This window comes from Antechinus flavipes, chromosome 4 (genome assembly GCF_016432865.1).
Source record: "Antechinus flavipes isolate AdamAnt ecotype Samford, QLD, Australia chromosome 4, AdamAnt_v2, whole genome shotgun sequence".
NCBI classification, from domain to species: domain Eukaryota; kingdom Metazoa; phylum Chordata; class Mammalia; order Dasyuromorphia; family Dasyuridae; genus Antechinus; species Antechinus flavipes.
This window is the reverse complement of record NC_067401.1, coordinates 208,760,072-208,786,413: the sequence shown is the minus strand read 5'-3', so window position 1 is coordinate 208,786,413 and position 26,342 is coordinate 208,760,072. Positions and strand designations below refer to the sequence as shown.

At 30.4% G+C, this 26,342-nt stretch overlaps 2 protein-coding genes across 4 annotated transcripts in view; one reads left to right on the top strand and one right to left on the bottom strand.

The window, feature by feature from the left end:
- RUNX2 (RUNX family transcription factor 2) overlaps positions 1–870 on the bottom strand; it is a 456,664-nt gene extending 455,794 nt beyond the window's left edge. The window contains exons 1-2 of one of the 2 annotated variants that reach the window (XM_051997072.1): positions 773–870; positions 449–570 (exon numbers count right to left, since the gene is read on the bottom strand). In XM_051997072.1, coding sequence (XP_051853032.1) covers positions 449–506 — 58 coding nt within the window. In that variant the 5' untranslated portion in view covers positions 507–570; positions 773–870. Of the gene's footprint in view, positions 1–448; positions 571–772 lie in introns of those variants that run through there. The other variant, XM_051997071.1, reaches the window with a different exon arrangement.
- The window catches only part of SUPT3H (SPT3 homolog, SAGA and STAGA complex component), a 589,460-nt gene that overhangs the window by 58,935 nt on the left and 504,183 nt on the right, over positions 1–26,342 (top strand). The window lies entirely within an intron of this gene.

Here is a 26,342-nt window from a genome sequence, read left to right as displayed (position 1 = left end):
TATCAAATATTAGATTTTGTCAGAAGTCAGATAATTCATACTCCTCTGATTATCCTACTAGTGTTAGGAATTAATCTTAGTTAAATGCTGTAGGTAATAGGTAAGTGTTCCAGTGTTTTATCTTTTTTTTTTAATTCAGTAGCTCTAGACAACTTTTCATCTTGTTCTAAGGAGCTTTCCATCTTCTAGCTTCAGTTGTTATTCAGTGAATTAGATAAGTGACAAATGGAGTATGCCTATTGCTAAATGAAAAAACTTACAGTGATTTTTTTTTCGAGCTTTCCATGTAACAAACTACATTTCATAGCTACTTGTTTTTTGTATCCTAATATATTATCTCTGAAACCAAATTTCTTATTTGAAAAGCAAGATCTTTCTACTTAACAGGTTCATATTTTGACGACAAGCAAAATTACTTTTAGAACTTAAAAATATTGTTAACACTTACCCCAAAAGAAGTTTTGCTGACATGGTGTTACAGTGCTGAAGAGGCTGTTTGATGCCATAGTCCCTCTTTTTTTTCAGATAGGATTTGTACCCTCTGGTGTAAATACTGCTGGCAGCCTTAAACTGAAAATACAAACCATAGCCAAACCTTGTTTTAGTTTTACAGTATGCCTGGAGTGCATAGATTTTATATTTGTTTTTTTTCTGTCAAGAAATTATGTAGCTGGTAATATGTGAAAAGCAAAGAAACAAAACAAAAAAGAGAATGAGCAAATATTTGAAGGACCTACTATTACTGCATAGACTGTGGTTAGAGAGCACTCACTGACTCTGTTGGTCTCGGTGGCTGGTAGTGACCTGCGGAGATTAACCATTTAAAAGCCAGAGCCTTCTTGCTGTCCTCTTGGAGAAAGTTTGCACCGCACTTGTGGTTCTGTGGTTGTTTGTGAGGCGAATGAAGCATTCACACAATCCAAAAAAGCAAAAGCTTTAAAACTCCTTTTTTTTTGCAAGCACTATTACTGGAGAGACAGAATCATGTGGTTTGTGACCTCACAGTACTCAAAGTAAAATGGGACTGCCTACCACTGTGGTTTTTTTCCTTTTCTTTTTCTTTCTTTTTTCCTTTTTTTTTTCTTTTGACAAAAGGTCTGTGGTAAGGCCCTTCCTGGCATCCAGAAGGATATAGCCTTTTAATTTTGTGACTCATGGGGATTTGGAGAGAGTACAAATGCTGAAGGAGCCCAAACTCCTGTACAGTAAAAGCATATGTAGAGCAGAACTCTATTTCTGCTCTGCAATTCAGGTTTTTCCCCTCTTTTGCCTCTTCTCTTTAGTTTATTATTGTGTCTGTGGAAAAGTGAACAAAATTGGCACAAGTGACTGTGTGAAATTCTGAACAACAGTGATGATTTACAATAATTTACATCTTTGGACTGTATCACGATCTAGGGTCTGCTTCATATTTGCTGGGTGGCTGGATTCCTTCTGTTTTTCTTTTTCTTCTTGTCTTCTTGTACTTATGAATCTGTAACTCATTGTAAGAAATTTTACCTTTCTTAAGGTCTGGTAGCAGACTTGCTGGGCTGTGTTTTGTGCTGTAATTGGCTGTCATGGAAGTGTTAGTCTAGGGATTCTTTTACAAATATTAAATCACGTCTGTCTAGCTTATGTATCATCAAGGCTATATGGCAGCTTCCTAAAAAGAAAATTAAATGTATTTGTGCATCTCTTTTTATGTGATGTACAGTATCTTATTTATGAGTTTTAAATACTTTTGCAGGTTATATAGATTGTAAACTTTAAATAAAATGAATATGGAGAATATAATTGAATTTATTGTTAAAATTTTGATTGTTTATGTTAATTTATGATGTTAATGATTTTGACTGAAATGTAATTGGCTTATACATTGCTTTATACAGCTTCATTCCACTATTAACTTTAATGGAATCTTTGATAATAAATCTTATACATATGTAAAATAAAACACTTATGTTGTCATTTGGATTATATAATACACGATTTTTATAGGCTCAGGATGGAGTGGGTTAACAGAAGATTATTTTTTTGTTTATAATAGAGGCTTTGATATAAATTACAAAATGCTGTGTGTAGTAAGGAATAATGCTCACAGACAGTGTGTGTTAGTCGTCTCGATTTGCTAACTCTGATTCAGAACAAAATTGGAAACATCTTTGGGAAACTATCTCCTTTTTGCCCCTTTGGACATGTATGTGTAGAACTCATTTTCTTATTAGGATGATTATATATCATAGCCAGTGAATTTTATATTTATGAATAGGGCTTCCTGTTTTCATCAGTTGGGAGAGATGGGGTATTTTTCAGCAAAAATTGTAAAACTGAGCAGTCTAATTTTCTAGGCATTTTTCACCATTTATTCTTGCCACTCTGAATTTGCATGTCTCTAGTTGTTAGACTTCTTCCTAGTGTGATTTTAACTAAGAGTGGCGGAAAGTAAATCCTGAGAGTGGGTGGAGATTTTGATCCTGCAGTACATTTTTTAGGTGTATTATAGTGAATTGGGGGTAAATTCTGGGGAAGTACATGTTAATATTATAATTAACTATAGCTAAATATATAATACATCTACTTACTCTTGTAGAGCAGACTATTATCCAGTAAATCACCTTAAAGGTGGTAAAGATATTCTTGAGATTTGTTCATGAAAATGTGATTTCGGCATTTCAAAGAACATTTTAAGTGCTTAATGTGTACAAGGTGCTGTGATATAGAAGATGTATTCAAAAACACAAAATGGAAAAATGTTACAATGGTTTTTGTTTATATTTGTTTCCAAAGTTCTATTGCCCTTTTCATAATAAACTAACAAAGTTAGGAAATCAGAAGCATTTTAAATTGTCTAAAGTAGGTTGTGTTTGCCTATGTACCTGCTATATTTAAAAGGACAAATTTTAATTTATCATAGTTATTTGCATAAAAAGAATAAAAGAAAACATTTAACTACCTTGCTAGCATAAACAAAGTATAATAGAATAATCAGTTAATCAACTTTTAATGGTGATGAAAACCGTTTTGAGCGTTTTGTCATAATTTGTGAATTTCTAATTATATTTCTAAATGTTTTTGGCCATGTAATAATGGCATAATCTAGGGATTAAATTAAACTGTTTGTGTTATGGCAAGTAAATTTTCTTTTAAAGAATAAATTTCTCATTTCTCTATCAGGATGGAATATTCTCTGCCATTCTCATACAACTTTAAACATTGACTTACTTTGGAACCAGCAACAGCAAAAATACCCAAGCCTTTGTCACCTTCCCTCTTTCCTCCATTGTCTTCCTCCGTTATTCTTTCCCATCATACATTTATAATGTAGACTCTTAAACTGATATATAGTTTTCAGTTTCAGATAACCTGTATGCTCATTCAAAAATATACTTATCATGCTATGTGGTTGCTTGCATAATTTTCCTTGTAATAACCATCTAGTGTGCATTCTTCAGACTAATACCATTACTGTTTATCAAAATCTAACAAATGCTTGTTAAAGATTTGTTGAATATATATATCTTTTTGATATTTCCTTTTTGCATGAGGCCCATCAAATTCTGCAAAAGATAAAAAGTACCAAGATCTGCTTTAATATAGTTTGGGAACCTTGTGTGCTTATTATACTTGCATAAACATGTTTTCTCTAAATTTATATATATATATATATTTTTTTCTTTTGTGATAAATTTTTTTTCCATTGCGATGTTATAAAAGATGGCAACAACAATTATTTGTATATCTAACAATTAATAGCTTACTTCATTAGGAAAATTTTGCTAAATGTAATGATGAAGAGATGAATTTTGAAAAGTCACTTGCAAATAAATCTCCTGATTGCAGATTTATATCCATGAAGTATTATGTTTAAAATCAGAACTGAAAACCACAGTTCAATTTTATTTAAAAAAATAACAAAAACCCTCTTCCTTTGGGAATATTTTGGTAACTGGTATGCTTAAGTAGCAAGTTTAGATCTACTGTATAAATTATATACTTTAATTTTACAGACATGAAATATAGCTTTAAATTTGAAATAAATCACAAAAAAGTAAAGACATTGGTGTCACTCTTCTATTCCCTTGAATCTGTTATATGTTTTTGTCAGAATTAGCTGGTTTGCATTTTTCTTTTTAAAAAACAAAACATTTGGCAGTAATAGAATAATATATATCATTTAATATAGCATTTAAGCTAACTATACCTACACTTATTGCATTTTTAGCTATATTTTTGGTTGAACTGATTATCCCTGTGAAAAGATACTATATTTTAATGGTGTTCTGTGACACTATAGGATACACAGTAAATTGCTATGCCTTATGCTCCTGATCTTTTCTTTTAAAAAACTGAAAGCAATATCAAAAACGTATGATTTGGGAATTTTACAAATGGAAGCTTTTGTTTAGTGAAACAAGTATTTATTTATTTGGTTAAAAACAAATGTAAATCTAGGGTTTAATTTGTCATTGGCATTTCTAAATTTATCATTTCTACATAGTTTGTATGCTAATATTTATGTAGTATAATTTGATATGTTCAGGTTTTTTTTCCTCTTATGCCATTTTATGCCATATAATAGTGACTTTAAATAATTCAGTTATTTATACATGTTATTCAATCACTAAATATAAATATATTTTAATTAATATCTTAATTTTAAAAGAGTAGAAACAAAGAAGTATTCCGTTTATCTTAAAATGTCATTGTCAGTAGGTCATTTTTGCAAACTTGATTGGATGGGCCGTCTTTCTTGCTTTGTTGGTCTTTGGTAAAAATAATAACTCTAAGAATAAAATTTTACTTTATTAAGGCAATTAGATTTATAGATATATCACTTTATTCTCTCTCCAATTTTAAGTCACCTGTTCTTGCCCTTGCTCAGGTTTATTAAGTAGAAATTTTTGCTGTGTACTATTTTAACAGTTTTTTAAGTACTGAAGCATACGTTTTAAAGATTGACTAAATTATAGATGAACCTGATATTAATCCTCAGTAATAAGTAGTTAGTATGAATTCTAATCGTTAGTAATTTTGTGCACTTCATTTTGCCTTAAAATATTAAGTCTCATTTGTTGTCAGATAGCATTAGAAAAGGACAAATTTTAATTAACACAAAGTATATATGCCAAATTTTTCTTAGCATTCCAATATTTAATATTGATGGTAGATACTTTTTATTGATTCAGATATTTCATTTGTCAATTCATTAACACTTTATTGACCAAAACTTATTTTTATTCGACTTTTCTTCTGCCAATTATTAAATGTGCAAGATAGCTCAAACTTCTTAAAAATAGGTATATAATCTATGCTGCTTACAATTAGAATAATTTTTATTACTTCTATAATTTTCTTTAACAGAAAAAAGAAGAAAACTAGCAGAAAATATGGGAAACTTGTCTCATATAACAGCTGAGGATGTGGGTAGGCTTCAGCAGGAAACTACTACCCACAATGCAATGTTACATACACTACCACTTAATAAAATTTATTTCAAACATGCTACTGAAAAACCAAAGAAAATAATATCATAACTATGCTAGTTAGCATACTAAGTATATGTAGGGAAAAGTGAAAGTAATGTTTCTTTCTTTAGCCTTTGTCCTTATTGACTTTAATAAACTGCATCTCTGGGCCCTGGAGCCTAGTTTTAACTCTGTCCTTTAGGGTCATGTTGTAGAGCTATTTGTTGTTGTTGTTGTTGTTGTTGTTGAGACTGTCTTATAATAAGGTAGTTTTGGTACTTACTAAACCCTCTTGGATAGGATCCAAGAAGGCACTGTGTTTTTTTTTTTTTGTTGTTGTTTTTTTTTTTTAACTAAATTCTATGTGGCAAGTCGTGTTATGGTGTGGTTCTGGTGTGGTTGAAACAATGTACTATATTTTATCATATTCATTGAGAAATGCTTGAATTTGGAACGCTCTTGTTCCTTTAAATTTTTTTTTTTTACATTGATTTGTAATGGCTCAATAATTTGAGAGGCCATGAACTTCCACTGAGATTTAAATGTGTGTGTATTTGTCTATTATTCTTTGCTTGGTTTCTGCTTTTACTTATGTTTTAATTTACCTGTTTGCAGTTTCCAGTGAAAGAAGTCCTCTCCATTCTTCCCAAGTTTCTCAAGAGATGTAATAATAGGCCAGAATGTTTCTTTTAAAAGGTAGCTAGAAAAGATATTAATATAGCACTTCAAAAAAATTGGATACAGCACATTTCTAAATAGCTTCACTTTATATAAAACTATAAACTATTGATTTTTGATAACTTTGTGATTTTGATAGAATATGAATTTTAAAGGAGCTAAAAAGTAAGCTCAATTTTTGAATTGTATATTGTATATGCATTTTATCAGGTGATCAAGAAAGAACTTTAAGACTGTGAACTCTCCTTAAGCCATTCCACCATAAAAATTGAAAATGTTTTATTTGCATAGCGGCTACATTCTTTGCCTCTCATTGTTTTCAAATGAATGTGTATTAAGGATGATTCTCTTAACAGTAGAAATTTTTGAAGTATTTTCTTTAGTTTGAGAACGCTTATCAAGAACAGCTGTAGGACTATGGATCCTATCCATGGACTCATGGTGGTCTGTTGAACAACGTTCTTCAACTTTGACAGGTGAGACAGAGACTCTCCAGTGCCACTGCTTTTGGATGAATCTAGCTGTGGTTGGAGAAAGTGCATCTTGCCAAAATATATGGGTGAGACCACACACAGTCTTTAAAATAGTTATTGTAAGCTTATTTTTAGGCAATATATATCTCGACAGTCCTTTTATTTGCATGCCAGTTTCATTTCTGCTTATAGGTTTTTTTTTTCATTTGTTTTAGTAATGGCAATTGCAGATTTAGATGTGTATTAACTCTTACACATTTTGCAGAAATTACCCCTGTTTTCAGTCATAATCAAGCTTAAAAGATAGACACTTTAAAAATCAAGCAGTAATATACTGAATTTATAGTGTTGTGAGTTTGTCTATGTTTTCGTTCAGTTAAAGTGCTTATTTTCCAAATTAGTTCAACAATACAAAATTGTTACAGGTTAAAGAATTCAGGAGTAAGTTTCTTACATGTATATCTTTAATTATATCACTTTTGAAATGTTTTGGGATGATCATTACTCTTTGAGTATGTATATTTAAAAATATTACTAAAAGCAATCCTTGACATAGGAATTTTAGTTTATATAATAACTAACATTGAAAGTGATTTACTGAAAAAGGTAACTTTGATACATTTCTATAGTTTGTAAAAGTTACCCAGTTTGGAGATGGGTGATTCAGAAAATATGCTTAATTAGATTGAGTGTCATTCACTTAGATTCATAATGCCAACTGAATAATTTGATAGATTTTGAAAGTAACTATTGAAGAAGAATCAACATTTTCTTCAAATATATATTTACAAATGTGTTATACCAAATGTGATAGCTTATCTGAGTTATTAGTATTAGAAAGGCATAGACATAAAAGTAATATAAAATATAGCTAAGCTTTTTGAGATTCAGCTGTTACTAGACATGAGCCTTTTCACTTAAATATCAATGATTTGAATGTTTCTCAGGTAGACATTGACTGTAAATTACAACCAAATGTTTGGTCTATGGGAGACAAGATTAAAGTTTCAGTTCTGTTCCTGGTTGACTAATGAATACCTTCTTAGGTGGTTTCATAATGAGAAGATGATCTTAATAGATGTATGGAGATTAAATTTTAGATTTTGTAAAATTTAGTATTTTGCCATTTTGGGGTGAATTTGAAGAGAAAGTGTTTTGAAGTTTATTTTGATGCAATCTTTTCAGGATCTGTAAAGCTAGGCCAAATAAAGTTAGAAGATCATGAGTAGCAGCATGCCCACGAGATCTTAAAAAAAATTCTTGAAATTACCATATTTACAGACTTTTCATACTAGAATATAGTCTTAGCTTTTTCACACTTAACTAACTTGAAAAATACCAGTCTGAAAGAAATATATTGTGGGATATATTTTAAAATGCAACTTTAATGTGTCTATAGCAACTTAGAGGCATTCTTATCTATTTAAGATCTTTGGATTTATTCATAAGTACTTATAATTAGCAATTCAATTGTATAAACAGTTCTTTTGGAAAGTGTGCTTAAAAATTTTGGGTCCAGACATTTCTCAGAAAATTTTGTTTCTAGTATTGATTTGCATCACCTATATAGATTTGCTGAGTAGAAATGAATTTTAGTCTAATTCTATCCAAATTAAAAATTTTGAATTAATGGATTCCAAATTAATAAAATTGAATTTTATATGAAAGTTTATTCAGATACTTTAGTGAACATCAGGGTTTTGTAATTAACATAAAGTTTTTTGTAAATTTGTTTGAAAAGAACTTATAAAGGTTTCTAAAATGTCAGAAAATATGATTCTAAGTAATCAATATGCCTAGAAATTATATTAAAGTATGTTTGAATTTTAAAAAATTACTATTAAGTGTAATTTGAGTTATCAAGATTTTTACCAATCATATATTATGGAAGATTCTGAAAGCATCACAGTCTCAGAGTTTGAAGAAACTTCAGAGATTTTCTAATATTAAAAATCTATATGTACTATAGAAATTTTTTCTATAGAATACCCAACATATGGTCATCTAACCTTTGCTTGAAGACCTGGGACCTACTACAGCAGGAAACATTTTTAAATAGCTTTAACTGTGGGAAATTTTTCCTTGTAAGCTAACTTATCTTTTCAACTCTGCACCATAGTACTTTTTGGGGCTCACAATATGAACTCACAGTAGGATATCTGTTTTCTTTTCCATATTACAAACCTTTTAGATATTTAAATATAGCTTTAATGGACCTCCTAAATCATTCCTAATTCATCTAACAAACATTTATTGAGTATGTACATATATCTATCAGGTATTGTGTTGTCACAAGACACTGTCTTGTCTTTTTTTCACTAAACATCTTCAGTTATTTCAACCAGTCATCTTGCAGTAGGATATAGAAACCTTTTATCATCTTAGTTGATTTTGTCTGGACACTGGTCTAGTTTTTCAGTACCCTTCTTCAAGTGTGTTGTTTGGAATCAAACATAGTACTCTATGCATGTGCTCCGACCAGGGCAGAATATACTGGAATTTCAGTTCTTTTATTACCAGACTTGGTGCTTTTAAAAAATACATTTAAAATTGCATTAACTTCTTAGCTGCCCTATTATATTGTTTATTTAACAAAAAAGTCATCTTTTCACCAAAGCTTCAAGACATTTTTTTTACTTGAACTGTACTTTAGTTTTTGCCTCTTCCGCTTTATTTTGGTGTTCATTTTTTTTTTTTTTTCAATCTAAATGAAAGACTTTTCTTTTTACCCCTGTTAGATTTCATTATATATGATTCAGTTCAATGTTCTAGCCTGTCAAAATATTTTAAAATTTTGACTTGGTCTTTTTAACATATTAATTTTCCTGCCTAGAACCCTGGTTATGTAGTCAGGAAAAGACCAGATTTTTGAAAGAGCTAGACTTAAAGTCAGTTTGTAGATATTTTTTGTTTAGCTATTTCATTTTGTACAATTCTTTGTGATCCTATTTGAGGGTTTTCTCGGCAAAGATACTGGAGTAGTTTGCCATTTCCTTCTCCAGTTCGTTTAATAAATAAGGAAACTGAGGCCAGTAGTATTAAATGACTTGTGCATAGCCTCACAGCTAGTAAGCTGATATAAACTCAGATGTTCCTGATTCCAGCTTGACATACTTAAGTACTATGCCATTGAATTTCTCCCATTTGTAGATAAGAAAGATTCCTCCTAATTTATTAAGATTTTTTTTTTTTAATTGTAGGATTATCCGGGGGAAATTTTAAAGACCAGCCTGTTTTTACCTTATTATGCTAACATGCCTTTCATAATTAGATATAATGAACTGAGAAAATGCTCTGTAATTTTTACTACAACCTTTCAAAATTATTAAGTAGTAAATTTGCTACTTATTTAAGTTTGGAACTGTGAATTCCATATTCAAACATAGATGATTTTTGAATTATTTTTGTTAACTTTTATTTGTTATCTTTGGTATTTTTATTTGGGGTGATTCTTACTTTAATGCAAACAATGAGAGTAGCTTTTATAATTAATTCTCCATAATTAATTTTAATGAAAATGTAGACAATGCTCTAAAAGAAATTCTTAAAATACTTAAATAAAAAGTACTTGGTATGAAAATTGAAAAGGATAATCCAAAAATATTGGATTTTGGAATGTACTGAGAATGATTTACAATTTGCTTTCAGGATAGTGAGATATACTGTTTTCTTTTATTTTCTCCATATCTATTAGTAGACCATGACCAATTTGGTTAGAGATAAGTCAAGAGGAAGAAAGCCCTGATTCCTGTGAAAAATCATTGTCTATGATATCTCTGACAGATATACACATATACATGTATATGATATATACATGTAAAACAACACAAACATGTGTGTACTAGTATATGTGTAATTTTAATAAGATAATTTTTTTGAATATTAGTTTCATCATCTGCAAAATAAAGGAACTAATTTAAGGGCCTTTCTAGTTCAAGATCAAATAGTTTTCACATACATGATTCCTGGTACATAGTAGGCATTTAATAAATTCTTGTTAATTAATTGATATTACTTTAGTAGATTTATGATCTTGTCAATGTGATGCTGATCTTAAACCATCTCTGTCCTATAATAATAACTACTACTACTACTACTACTGCTGCTACTACTACAGCAATACTTACTATGTACTAGTTATTGTGCTAAGTACTTTAAAAATATTGTCTCATTTGATTCTGTCAAAAACCATGGGAAGATAGGTGCTATTATTTTATCACTATTTTGCAGCTGTGAAAACTGAGAAAGGCAGAGATTAAGTGACTTACCCAAGGTCACACAGCTAGTAAAAGTATGAAAATAGCTTTGAAGGCCACTTCCCTTCTCTGTGCTACCTGTGTGCAAAGGTGTGAATTCAAACAAAATAAACATGAAAATGAAAATGGACAAAACTACATACAAATGAGAATAAAGTGCCCTAAAAGATACAATTTCTTCTATATTCTGGTTTACTACTAAAATGATTTCAATCATTCAGTATGTAAAGTCACAACAGCTTTAGGGAATTAACTTTTGATACTTAATGTTAATTTTCAAAAGATTCAAGATTAAGAAAATTTTCATTAGTCCATACATATAGTACATTGGTTTTACTAGCATCTGCCACTGTATCCACTCTTAATATTTTAAATATTGTCTCTTCAGTTTTATTAGTGTCTATAATCAATAGACCATATATATTACATTATAATAATAGACTACTCAAACCACTATAATAATTTTATAGAAATTTTTCTTCATTAAGATGAGAATTTCCTCTCAAAAGGTACAACTATAACCCAGCCATGTCTTTTCAACCTATGTAACTTTTTTCCATGAATATTCTAAAGGAAGTCTTCCCAACTTTTTTCAAGGATACCACTGGAGCATGTGAGCTGCCCACCCAGTGCTTTTAACATCCTTTTCCTGTTAAATAATAAAAGATTGCTGACAGGAAAGACAAACTTTGTTCTACTTATTTTTCTCCTTATTTTCATTTCAAAGGCACCCATAGTATAGAGAGTAGAAAGATGGACTTAGAACCAGGAAGACAGGGTTTCAGTACCTCTAATAAATATTGGGAAGTTATTTAGCTTCCTAAAACTTTAGGCAGTTTTATTAGACTTAAGTTACAGAGAAAGTGCTGATTTGCACTGGTAGTTTCCTCATCTAAACATTCCTTAACCAATGAAATCACAAGACCAATTCCTGTCTTTTGGATGAGATGAGGAAGCCAGGTGATAAAGTAGATGCAGTGCCTGGCTTGAAGTCAGGAAGACCTGAGTTCAAATCCAGCCTTAGATACTGCTGTATAGCCCCCGGCAAGTCCATTTGCCTCAGTTTCCTCAACTGTAAAATGAAGATAACAGGCCCTACTTCTCAAAGTTGTTGTGAGAATCAATTCAGATATTATTTAAAGTGCTTAGCACAGTGAACACTTAGTAGGACTCTTTTTTGGATCTTTCTTTTTAAGATTTTTTTCCTTGTTTTTTGGGGTCTCTTTGTAAGGCTTTGAAATCACTTCTGATGGGAATCTATGTTGGAGTTTTAGGAAAAATTATACCTTTTAGGTAATTGAAATATTTGCAGTAGTAAATTGCATATTGTCAAAAGCTAAATATAATGATAAAGTATTTGGGGGAATACCTCTATAAATTTAATTATATTTTGGGTTCATTTACATAAATAATAACAGCTAGCATTTATATAGCACCCACTATGTGACAAGCCTATTTTATTTGGTCCTAAAAATAACTCTATAATAAAGATGCTATTGTTGTTCTTCTTGTTTGTCTTCTTCGTTCTTAACCATGACATAAGAGAGATGATGCTGTGACATGCAAGTGAATTAGATGGGCAGCTTTTTTACACTTGAGGAAATTGAGACCAGTGTGTTTAAATGACTTTTGGCCAAGGTCACACAGCTAGTAAGTGTCTGAGGTTGGATTTGAACTCAGGTGTTCTGTGATACAGTGTGATTTGTTCTTGAATATTAAAATAATTTGGTTTGGTTTTTTTTATTAATTACTTAAAACAAATACAATCCATCATTATCCTCAATCAAATAAAGTTTTTGGAGGAGAGGGAGGGAAAGGAAATGTCCTAAATAATAATTTAGAAAGGTAAGTTGAGAAAAGTAGATTTTTATTTCTTAGATATATATGGTAAAACCAATTAAAGCTTTCTCTTTATGTGGTTAGAGCAATTAAATAAAAAAAAAAGATTGAACACCTTTTCCTTATGCTCTTGGAAAAATATTTGCAAATTACAATATTTTCCATTTAAAGCCTTCTTTTTAGTCACTTAAGACTTCTTTCTTACTTCTCAATTTATTATTTCTCATCTATTGTGACTTGAGATAACTATTTTTACATATCAGGTTACCTAAATTCTTTTATGAATATGGACAATCAATTCTGTCTTCCTGAGAAAGCATTGTATATTGTAGTTTTTAGGTCTTTGGAGAGAAAAAAAGGTAGAGTATTATTGGTTGTTTTTTGATTTTGACCTGACTTATAGCCACTTTGTATTATACAAAAAAATAACATCTGATGATGCTTTTGACAGTTTCTTGACAGCTAGATGTGTAATCTGTATTAGTTAGTGTTAAATTTTATTTGACTCTTTGATAGCGGAACCTATATGAGTCTGTGTACATAGTTCAGTGTAAGAATTTAGTAGATTATTAAGTATTTGTTGGATAAATTTACCAGATTTTAAATTAATTGCTGAACTAATGACAGGCTTAAGAATAGAATAATTTGAAGGACAGTCATTGGTTATGGTATATATGTGATATATGATATGTGAACTCTGAAATTTGGAACATATCACTACCATTAACAGTATTTAATGTAATATATTCACATATATGTTTTATATGTAAATAATCTGTTAGAAGGGGAAGTAGTTTGGTATAGTACATAGAACATCGGACCTTGAAATCAGGTACTCTAGCTTGTAGTTTTAACTCTACTACTTATTTGTGGCAAGTAATTTACACTTTCTAAGTCTCATTTTTCTTACTTCTTAGATAACAATGAAATAACTCCTTCCTTATTTACTTTATGTTATGTGGATAAAAAGAGAATAGATTTAAAGTAGCATTTTAGATTTTTACATACATTTAAAAAATATTATTAGATTGAGAAATTTACAAATGCTTGAAATGTCAAATTTTATTGCTTGTTTGTGGTCTTTGGCAGGACCTCTGCATGTTTGTACACATAGTAGATTGTTACACATTTCTTGAATAAATTCATTTATTTTTTTTAAATTATATTTTTATATGATTTATATATATATATATAATTTTATATGATTTTTTAAAAAATGATTTTATTTGTCATTAAACCTATGTGTATATATATGTATATATAAATCTCCAGTTTGAAAGAACAATCTTTTTCATTCTTTACATTTTGAAGAAAGGCTTAGACCAAAATCATGCTTCATTTTTTACACTTTGCCCATCGTTCTTTAGTGGTTTTCTTACTCTGATTTGTGACCCCCCTAACTCATTAGTGAAATTAGTCAGGAGCCTCTATTTTTGAGACAGGACCCAGATTCTCCTTTGTTCTCCTAACTTTGTTGTCTTACTGCCATCTGAGTACTTCCCTAGTCCTTCCTCCTATTTTTTTTTTTTTTATGTTTGCTTCTTCCATTAGTATGTGAGCTTCTTCCCCCCCCCCCCCTTTTTGTATTTGAATTCTCTGAATTTAATGCAGTGTCTAGCAGATAGTATGTACTCTATGTGAACATGTTGGCTTAACTTTACATAATAGCTTGTTCTGCGACTATGTAGTGTAGTGTAGATTTTATCTTCTATAAACTTTGTTTCTCCCTTACGTTCACTCTTTATGAATTTATTGACATTATTTGAGATAGAAACAACTTGAATAATAGAAAACTAGTTTAAAATCATTGAAGTCATTTCATTTATTAAAAGTAGCAAAATATAAAATTTAAAGGAAATGGAAAGCAGATCTTTTTTCCTAATTTCTGTGATTCTTATTTTAATAGTATTTCTATAAGTAATGTACCATTTTCTTTTAATTAACTAATTAAATTCCCTTGTTTTGTGAAGTGGGCTAAAGTTTTATGGTATTCCCCTCTATAACCTTAGGGAATCAGATGTAACATGATATTATCAATAAACTTCTTCCTTATTCCTCATCTGGTAGATCCCTAAATTACTGTGGAAATTTAAAACTTCATTACTTAGTGCAGGTTTCATTTGACATTAAATGATAATTTTTATTGTCTATTTCTATCAGCTGACTAAAAATTCTATAAGCTTGTGGGATATCAACTTTCTTCCTGTTGGGTGCTTGGTCTTCCTAAGCTAGTCTAGACTTAGACTGCCCTCTCTAAAGAGGTTTCGGCCCAAAATAATGTCTAGATTGGTTGTCTGATCTAGGGAGTCCTCAAGTATAATTGACTCAGTGTTAAAAAAAAAAAAAAAAAAAGAGTTACGGGTAGTTGGCAGTTATAACCTGATTAGTAATTTTGGCAGTCCTGAGTGTTGGCCAAATTGCCATAGTATTGATGGAGTGATTTATTAATTTTTATTTCTAAAATTGAAGAACTATATTAAAATATTTTTGTTGATTTTCTCATTGTCTTTCTGAAGAAAGTATTTTTTTATCATAGACTTGTCACTTAAAATATATGTCTTCTCCTTCAATCCTATTTTCTTTTTTGGTTGCATCTCTTTTTCTGAAGATATTTGTATGAATGTGAAGGGGAAAGATCTGCTTCAGAGTGACAGTGGTCTCTTGGAGACTTTAGCTATATAGTTGATGAGTGTGAATAGTGAGTCCAATGAAGTGACTATTATTCAAATTCACATTGCATATTTCTATTGGTCTGGAACAAATTAACATATTTTATAAAATTATAATAAGAGTAGTGAGAATTTGATTATATGATTACCCTAAAGGATTCATTGTTCACATTAATTTGGATCTATATTTAATTTGATTCTGCAGTATTTGCTTCTCTGCAGTGTCTTTCTTTTTTTTAACTGACCAACATGTTTTTGTTTTTGTTTTTTTCCAATTTTTAACATTTTTAATTGAAGTTTCAAATTCCAAATTTTGCCCCTTCTTCCATTAACTATCCCCTCCTTGAGACTTTAAATAATCAGATATAGATTATACATGTGCAGTCATCTAAAATATTTGCATAATAGTAATTTTGTCAATAAAACTTGAATAAAAGAAAAAACAAGAAAATGAAAAATAGTATGCTACAATCTGTATTCAATCAATATTCTTTCTCAGGAGGCAGATAATATGCTTCATCATTAGTCCTTTGGGGATTGTCTTAGATCATTGTATTGCTGAGAATAGCTAAATCGTTCACAGTTCTTTATTGAATGATATTGCTGTTAGTGTGTTCGTACAGTGTTCTCCTGGTTCTGGTCACTTTACGGTGCATCAAGTAGTATAAGCTTTTGTAGATTATTCTGAAATTATCCTGTCTGTCATTTCTTCTAGCACTACTGATGGATTTAGCTAGATATTAATTATCATTTTAAGGAACACTTCCTTTTTTCCCTATGTTCTAGTGGTTTTAATAGGAAGCCTTTTCAGCATATATTGGGATGATCACGTGATTTTTCTTGATTTGGGCTCCATAGTGGGGAGGGGACCTTGCTGATGTGTTGCTATGGTGACAGAGTCCTGTTTTTTGTTTAGGGGAGGGTGCATTCATTTGTGACTTGTTCAATTTCTTTCTTTCTTTCTTTTTTTTTTTTTTTGATACTAAGTTAGGTAACATATTTCTTGTTCTATTAATTGTCCTAATCATATTTTTCTCCATAAACATTTCATTTCTTTAAATTATCAGTCTTCAGCAAAATGACTCTTCTGGGCAAAATAATTTGCAATAGCTTCCTTTATTTGAGTTTAAGTTGTAAATAATTCTTTTTTTATACTGGTATTTTTTTCTTCCCCTGTTTTTTAGCTTCATATATTCCCCCTCCCTCCTAAAAAGTCTGGATGAAATCACCGACAAACTATAGAGAGAAAAAAATAAAGCAATCCTCACAATAAAGAAGAAATTAAAGCAATTCTTAGGAAATATTTTGCCCAGTTAAGTGCCAATATCTGAGAGAAATTAATGAAAAAAGAAATGGGGACCAGATGAGTTTATTAAATAATGGTACGAAACATTTAAAAATAGTCAATTCCAATATTATATAATTATATAAGAAAACAGGCAATCCACCAAATATAATCTTAATATTTAATCCAGGAATTGACAAAGCAGAGAAAGAAAAATATAGACCAATATCTATCATGAATATCTATTTGTTTATCTTTTTTTGTATTCAATAAAAGGTTATAAATTGTAAAAATTAATGGAAGCAATAGCTTCAGCAGTGTAGCAAGTAATAAAATATATCTATATAAATCATTATCATTTCTGTATTCCAGCAAAGGCACTAACATTCTTCATACCTAAAGGTTTGTAATCTCAATATTATCCTTTCTCTCCAAAAATCCAGTAACATAACTTTGTTGTATTTACCTTGGTAATATTTCACTTTTGAACTCTTTTCTTTACTCACCAGGTCCTCATCACTTCTCATATAGATGATTGCAACAGCCTCAGTTCATATTCCTGAATTGTTTCTCAGCAATCCAGTTCATCCGGCATATTGCTGTGAAAGTAAATTTTTTAAGTGCAGATCTGTTCATGTGACTCTCTAATCTATTTCAGTGTCTTCTCTTTACCTTTAAGAAAATAAAACTTGTGTTTTAGGTTTTAATCCCTACACAGTCTGACCCCAAACTATTTTTTTCTGCCTCATTGGACATTTACATTCTTCCCTTTACCTCTGTGGTCAGCCAAATTGTCCTTCCCTCAGTTTTTCATAAAAGCTTCCATTTATTTGCCCATATATGGGCCATCCCAGGTGCTCTAAATACAGTCCTTCCTAATCTATACTTCATTTAATTATATTTTTTAAGCTTATAAATCCCTAGTGGATAGAATTTTTTAAAATTTTTTTGTATGCTGTGCCTGGTACCCCAGGCACCTAATAAATGCTTGCTTATTGATTGCCAATAAAATCTGGTTGGATCAGAATGAAAGAGAAGTTTTGTTTATTATTATCTGTAGTTTGAATAAAATATTTGAAAATCTAGTGTAAAATATGCTGGAATTATGGGGAAAGAACTACAAATTCTTTATAGAAATAAAGATCTATATAATTAATATGATATTAAATTACTAATAATTAGGTCATAATAAAAGGCATAACAAGGACAGCTTAGTAGCAGAGTGCTTGGTATAGGGTCAGGAAGGATCACCTTCAGATTTCGCTTTTCAGATTGATACTTAATAGCTATGTGTTCTAGAAAAGTCACTTTTTCTTTCTCTACCTTAGTTTACTCATTTATAAAATAGGAATAATAATAGCACCTACCTCCCAAAATTATTGTGAATATAAAATGAGATATTTGTTAAACATTATACAAATGCTAATTTTTATTGCTATTATTAGCATAAATGATAATACTAAATTAATCTTCCAACTCAGTTCTGTACTAACTAATAATAGCTAATAAAATTGATCCAGAGGGATAAAAGGTCAGGAATTTCAAGGAAATAATGAAAAAATATTAAGAATGCAGGAAGTTTACCTATACCACCAGCTAGCTATCAAGTACTATTACAAATTAGTAATCATAAAAATTATTTGTTACTGATTATAAAGTAGACTGATCAATAACAAAAAAGAGTAATATACTATCCAGAAAAAATTACCATAATTTTTGATAAACACATATTTCCTTTCTCTGGGAATATAAACCAAACCTTCAGAGGAAGCTGGAAACCAATCTAGAACAAATTAATTATTCAATGACATCTTACACCATATACTTATATAAGCTTTAAGTGGATTTCTTCCTTAGCTATAAAAATCAGATGACAAATTTAAAAAATCTAGGAAGATAAAACTTTTGGATAGAAAAGTGATTAATAACCAGATGAGATAGAGAATCACAGAAAAGAAAATGGTAAATTTTGCTTACATATAGTTATATACTTTTTGTACAAATATCATGGTGGTTTATGAGAAGCTAAGTAATTATATGAGAAAAATAATTAAAAGGGAAAAAAACAGCATTGTTCTCAAATAAAAGTCTCATACAATTTAAATAAGAAAGGAGTTCAAATATATAAGAACAATAGCTATTTTCTGTAATGTCCAGACCTTTCCCAGAGTTCCCCCATTATCAGCAGTCCTCTACAATTTTCTAGTACAGAAATGAACAAGGGATATGAAACTGTAGTTCTTAAAGGAAAAGTTCTAAGATATAAACATATATGTAAAAAGAAGCTTCAAGTTACTAATAATTAAAGAAATGCAAGTTGAAGCACATCTATGTTTGATCTTGCATTTTTCCATTTGGCTAGGATGACAATAAGGAAAAATATTATTTATTGGAGGAGCAGTGGTAAACTGACATAATAGTATGCCTTTGATAGAACTGTAAAGTAGTTGATTTTTTCTTGAAAGCAACATAGAACTATATTTCCTCAAAGTCACTAAACTCTGCAATAATCTTTACCCTAAAATTCTCCTAATAAAGTATTTTCCTAACAAGATAAAAGAAACAGGAAATTCATCCATTCAATTTTTTTTTTGGCTATACTTTTTTATGGCAAAGAAATGGAAGCTTTTAAATTATAGAATGGCTGAACAAATTGTAGCGGTGTAATACTATATTGATAAAATGAAAACCAGTCATTGTAATTGAGTCTTTGTTTTACAGTCTGTATTGGTTCTTAATATTAAGAGATTCATCAATGAATATCAGACTATTTTGTTGATAATGATTCTTGTGAATCTAAAACACATAAGATAATAGATTGAGAGATGAGGAGGGAACTTTAGCTGTAATTTAATCCAACTTTTCATTTTACAAAGAAACAGACCTATAAGGGTTAAGTGACTTGGTCAGAATCATGCAGCTAATAAGAATGGGGAAGTAGGAGGAGGGCTCTGAATCTCTGTGTCTGCCTTTCCCAAGGCTTTCAACGCTCCCCTGAGCACTATTCTGTTCAATTTTTGGATTCTTTCTCTGAGATAGCTCAGTTGGTAGAGCATCAGGCTTTTCATCTGAGGGTCTATGGTTTATGTCCCTATTTGGGTGATGCCATATACTTCATAGCTCCCAGGGTTGGATGACCATGTCTATTTAGATAGCTCCCATATATGTATATCTAGCCTTAGTCTCCCTCCTGATGCATCCCCACTTTACATCACCAGCTCTTTGTTGGATGTATATCACATGTAATATAGATGTCTCAGACTCAACAATTTTAAAACAATTTATCATCTTCTGTCACATGGGCCTTCTTTTTCCACAGGTTACTTCCTCTCTGGACTTTTTTTTGAAAGGGACCTATCTGTTCTTCATTCCCTTCCTGGCTCTGCTTCTGACTCTCTGGACTTGGACTTAAAATATGCTCATATGCCTCACTCACTTTCCTTGTTTTTCTGATTTTTTTTTTTTTTTGGTGTGTGTGTATTTTATTTTTGATTATAATGTGTCTCCTTGATGGTAGGGACTATCTTTCTTTTTACTTGTATTTTTGTCTCCCTAATGCCTCACCATTAACAAATGCTCTTGCTGTAGGTCTTTCTCCTCACCCATATCTTTTCAAACAAGTCCTTCATTTTTATCTTTAATGTTTTTAATAAAGGTTTTTTGAAGTGTCATATATGGGGATGGTGCAGTGGATAGAGCACCAGCTCTGAAGTAGGAGGACCTGAGTTTAGATCTGACCTCAGACCCTTAATACTTCTTAGCCGTGTGACCCTGGGCAAGTCAAAGAAAAAAAAAAAGGTGTTAAATTTTTTTTATAATTAGACTTACCAAGTCCTATTTTCACATTCATTAATCCACCATCTCCAAAGATTTCCAAATTTATTTCAAAGAAAAAATAGTTATATTTATTTTTTTATTTTTTAATAATCCCTTATTTTCTAAAAATGCAAACTCTGACTCTTGGGAGAGTTGCATGTCACACACTAGAATCTCACTAGACCTTTTCACAGTAAAACAGAATTATAATCAAGTTAAGTCCATTTTGATGTATGTCCAGAATTGCTAAATTTATGGAAATCATCATTCTCTCTATTTTAAGGTAATTTTTCTAATCTTCAAGATGATTTAAAGGCATAGAACACCATTATCTTTAATATTAAAACTGGAGTTTAGAATAAATGATTTTTAAAATGTGTTAAGTATCTTGTATGATAAATCTGTCTTACCACCACTATGTGTTATCTGGCCCTTGTGTATCTTTTTGCAATTATTGTCTTTCTAATTTGGTGGATTTCATGGATATTTGTAGTATGTTAGCTTTCTTAATATAGATTAAAAAACAAAACCCAGTATTAATTAAAGTGTAATGACAAATCCTGTAATGAAAAATTATTAATTGTCTTTTTTTGGGTAAAGAAAATAGCTAAATAGTGTAGCGGATAGGGTAGTGGGCCCAGAGCCAGGAAGACTTAAATTCACAGTTAACCTTAGACATTTAATGACTGTATAATCTTGTGGAAGTTATTTAATTTTAATTTGCCTTACTTTCTCAATTATAAAATGGGAATTATAATAGCACCTCTTTTCTAAGGTGGTTATAATGTTCAAATGAGATATAATATATTTGTAATGTTCTTTGCATAGTGCATGTCACATAGTAGGTACTTAATGTTTATTTTCTTTTTCCTTTTCATAAAATTTGTAATAATCCCTCATAGTAAAGTAAGTAATTATTCATTCTAACTCATTGCCAATTTTCTATTTTTCCTTTGTGGTTATTTACAATTTGGAGTAAAGTAAGAGGTATTCTTTATTATAATATGGGAGGAAAGTACTAATTCTTATGTAAATTGAGATCATTAACTTTCCATCAGACTTTTTTTGACTTCAGTTTGATTAATATCTAAGTTACCACAAAAATGAACCATGTTATAGGGTTGGCTCTACCTAAATTGGGTAGTAGGTTAAATCATCTGCCCTTTTAAGGTAGGTTTATGACCTTTCAAAAGCTAAGTGAAATGGAACGTGTGCCGCTGAATCCCTTTTTTATCTTAATACTTTTATTACTTGACTTAAGTTTACTTAATATTATTAAGTTTACTTAATATTATTAATTAATTAATTAATTAATATTAAGTTTACTTAATAGTGTTATTTTTATTGCCCTTATTTTCATTATTACCAAAAAGATATGAGGTAGAAACAAAGGAAATTATCTTGAGCATCTCAATTATGAACTCTTGTCAGTCCTGTTTGTCTTAAGATTTCTGAGGAGCAGATCTCTGTAAAGTACAATTTAAATGCCTATTATTACTATTACTCATTTACAGAACTATCAACACTTACACAATTAAATAGAATTGGCCTCATTCTTTTCCTTCAATAGTTTCATATTCCATAAAAATACTTTTTATAGGAAAAAATTACATTAGGAATGAGATGTGATTATGCATATATATTTTGTGCTTCTGTGATGTTGATGAAAAAGGAGGTGATGTTTATGGTAACTGTTTACAATTTTTTATACATAGTAATTGGGAATTTGATATATGAGACATAAGCCCTTCATTTTCTTTATTTTTTTGTCATTTTAATAATATTTTAAAAAATATGTAAAGATCTCAACATTCATTTTTATAAGATTTTGAGTTTCTATTTTTTTTCCATATTAGTAATTTTTTCTCCCTCCCTTCCCTCATTTCTTTCCAAGATAGCAGGCAATATAATATAGTTTATACATGTACAGTGATTTTAAAGTATTTCCATATTAGTAATTTTGAAACCAAAAAACCAAAAAAAAAAAAAAAAAAAAAAAGGTTAAAATATATTAAGCCCTTTAATTTCAAGGGAAAAGAATGACTTGTACTATAACCCCAAACTAATACTATTAATATCTCCTCTCAGAGTTTCTACATTATATGTGCCATATTGCTAGTCTGAAGGGAATTTGAAAGTAAATTAAATTGAAAGTAAAATATCTACTTTAATTTAGATAGTAAATGGCAGCTAGAGATTAAGGAATGCCTTTACCTTCTTGCTTCATTTGCTTGCAAACTGCTATTGTCTTTAATAAATACCTTTCTTCTTCCTTGGCAAAATCTCTATAGGCATTATATGTAAAAGGACCCAAAAAAAATTTATGTAAGTGTGAAGGAGTGAGGGGTATGTATTATACAAAAAATAATAGTAATAGTACTAGCTTGCATTAATATAACACTTTGAGCTTTGAAAAGTACTTTATATGTTATGTCCCATATTGCAGTTTTACAGATGAGAAAACTGAGGTTGAGGAAGATTATTTGATCTGCCCAGTCATGTATCTAGTAAGTGTCTGATGCAGGTTTTAAACTCAAATCTTCCTGACTCCAGGTCCAGTACTATCTGTATTCAACCACTGAAATATTTTTCTTCTTTTTCTTAGCAGAATTAGTCTTGATAGGAAATGGATACAAATATGCTTTTTCAAGTCATATATATTACATTTAAAATGGAATATGGCGGTGTTTTAAGAATAAGAAATAAGTTTTAAAATTAGCACCCATGGTTACCATGGAAAGGATACTAGCCCTAGAATCAGGAATATTTCAATTCAAAGCTTGCTTTAGATATTCACTAGCCATGTGACCACTAGGCAAATCACTTCATCTCTTATATGTCTTGGTTTTCTCATCTTTAAAATGGGTATTATAATAAGATCACCTTCTTAAGGCTGCTGTGAGGATCAATTTAGATAGTATTTATAGAACAACTGGCATAACACTTGGCAGATGGGTGAATAATGTTATTTTATTATTATAAAGTTATGAAAAATGTGAAATAGAAAAAACAATAATTACTGTCACTTACCACATTATATCTGGTAGGTATATGAAGAGTTAACCATAATAGCAATAATCAAACATTGAAACCTATTGTACTCTTAACTTATATTTGGGACAGTAAACATAAGGAGATTGCCTTTGCCTTATTTCATTCATGCTTTGACATCTTAGTCAGTAGAAAAATCCATCATCAAATTTCCATCTTTTTTCTTTGGTCTATAGTCCAAACTTCTGATATATATTCTTCATAATAATTTCTTCAGTGTAGTGTGTTTTCAAATATTTTGCTGCAAAAGACCAGGAAATAAAAATTTCCTTTCAAGAGATTAATTGGTGCAAACATAATCTTGCATGCATAATATATTCAAAGCCTGCATTCAAAGAGAAGTTATAATTTGTGTTGGATTGCTGAAGGGACCACACAAATTTTATGTGGTTCTTTCATGGCTGTGTGAGACAGTGTTGATTTTTTTTTTCTTGAAGACTTATTATTTCTAGATGCTGAAAGTAAAAAACTAAAAATTCAGTTTATCATGCTTCATTTATTTAAAGTTGTTTTAATGGGCTTGATAGTATACTAATATGCTAGCAAGTTTTACTCTATTGTTCATGTAACTTAATCTTTTGTCCTTTGATTGCCACCAAGTTTTGAACCCTGAAAAATTTAGTTTCCTAAAAGAAATAAAGGACTTTTCATTTAATATTTACATTAGGCAGTTTAAAAGGACCTTTGCCATTTCTTTTTGACTTGAAAAAGATAACCTTTCTAGGTCTTGAGAAGTAGATAACTTAGAATATGTAGGAAGCCTTCAATGAAAATGCAGGAACAGACTGGCAGAATGAATGAAGTTGCTGTGGAGAAGGGAGAGAAAAAAGGAGAAAGAGAATTTATGATATAGAGCGTCTTGATGTCTCTTTTCATCACATCTAGGGTCCAAATTATTTGTTTACTTATTAAAAATGAAAATAAAATTAATTTTGAAGCAGTTACTATATGCCAGACACTGTATTAAGCATTATGTATAACAAGAATGCTAAAATCTCTTCCCTCAAGGACCTCACTGTTTGATGGGGTATGTAACATGTAAATAAGTAATAATGACTATAGTTATTTGTTATAATGCATTTCAACTTAGGTGTTATGAAAAAAATCCTCAGTAAAATCATACTTATGTTTATGAAGGAAGAGGGAATAAACATTTTTAAAAGCATCTACCTAAAGTCTTTATATCTATTTATATATAATATAATAAAGTATTATATCTATTTGAACAGTCTTTTTGCCTTTTTTTTTTTTTTTTTTTTTTAACCTTTCAGGATTCTCAGCAATCAATCAGAAACATTTAGTGAGATTTTACTCTCTGGTAAGACTCTACATTGGAAATTTTTCAGAGTCAGCTACACATTACAAGGCATTACATTAGTCTGCAGTGGAAGCTGTTTGGAAGCTGTTGACAACCTCCCAATATTCTTTAGAAGGAAACTTACTTTTTCATATCTCTGGCTTTTTATGTTGTTAGAGAAAGCAAGAGCAACAATGTCCCTTGATTTTTTATTCATATCATGATATTTCTTTTCAGTAGGTTTTCAGTCTTGTTTACCTTGTACCTTGTAAGGTAAAGAGTTGTCTTCTGTTAGTAATATATTTATGCTTTTGTAATTCCCTTCCTTAAAGTAGATTTTTTTTTTTTTTTTAGCATTTTTCAGATTTAAGTTTCAGTGCACAGAGATGACTATTTTTCGTAGGGAGCTCAATTTCAGCATATTGTTGAAGGAATTGCATGTTTTAGTGAAATTTTGGCATTTTTTTAAAATTAAGAGACTTAATGAAATTGCAAATTTAAATAATAGAACCTAAAATCAAAATATAGTAGAACCTTAGTGTATAACAAGGTTGTTGATGATTTGATAAAAAGAACTTAACATATTGGAGACAGATAGGTGGCACAGTTTATAGAACACTGGGCCTATACTCAAAATAACACTTCAAATGGGACATGTGACACTTAATAGCTATGTGACTCTGATTAAGTACATTCACAAAAACTAGAGAAGCAAATGGCAAACCTACACCAAGAAAACCCATCGATAATTAGTCCATGAGACTACAAAGAGTTGGACGTGAATGAACAACAACTTTAACACAAATTTTATTGAAGACTAATTTTTGTGAAGACCAAGTTAGCCCCCTAGATGCCTTAGAATCAGCTGGAGTCAGGATAAGCAAAAGTCCTTGATCTTTATTCTTGGTCTTTAGGGGTAGAAGTGAACAGGATGGACATAGGATCTTCCTTCTCTTCCTCTACCACCAAAGTGACTCTGGTTTGTCTTACTCCACTCCCTAATCCTTCCCACAATTCTCTGTATACACCAAAAGATTGAACCAGCACAGAATAGTGGGAAGGGCCATTTTCCAAGCATATGCTAATAGAGTATTGTCCAATTGGTAGTTAGCCTTAAATGCTCGGTTCTCCGTCTCAGTGTATTAATGCAGAATTTCATCCCTTTACAAATTTTGACTTAACATTTTTTTGTTAATTTTCAGGGCTTAAAAAAATTAACTTTGCTTTTCATTTGTCCCATTAGTCAATAAATCGTAAATAAAATATTGAGCATATGTCAGTATGCCTTCTACGCTCAGTAATGAGGATACAAAGAAATATATAGCGGTTCTACCTTTTAAGGAACTCACAGTCTAATGGGGGATATAATATAAAAAAAAGAAGCAGAAAATCTGGGTGAAAGGGTTGGGAGTTTGAGCCTAGGCATAAAGAAGTCTAGCAAGTTTTGGGAATAATCTGAGAGTGAGTGAATTTCAGAGTTGATTTTTATTTTGAAAATTGAAGAGTTTTTGAAGGTCATGAAATCCAGAAG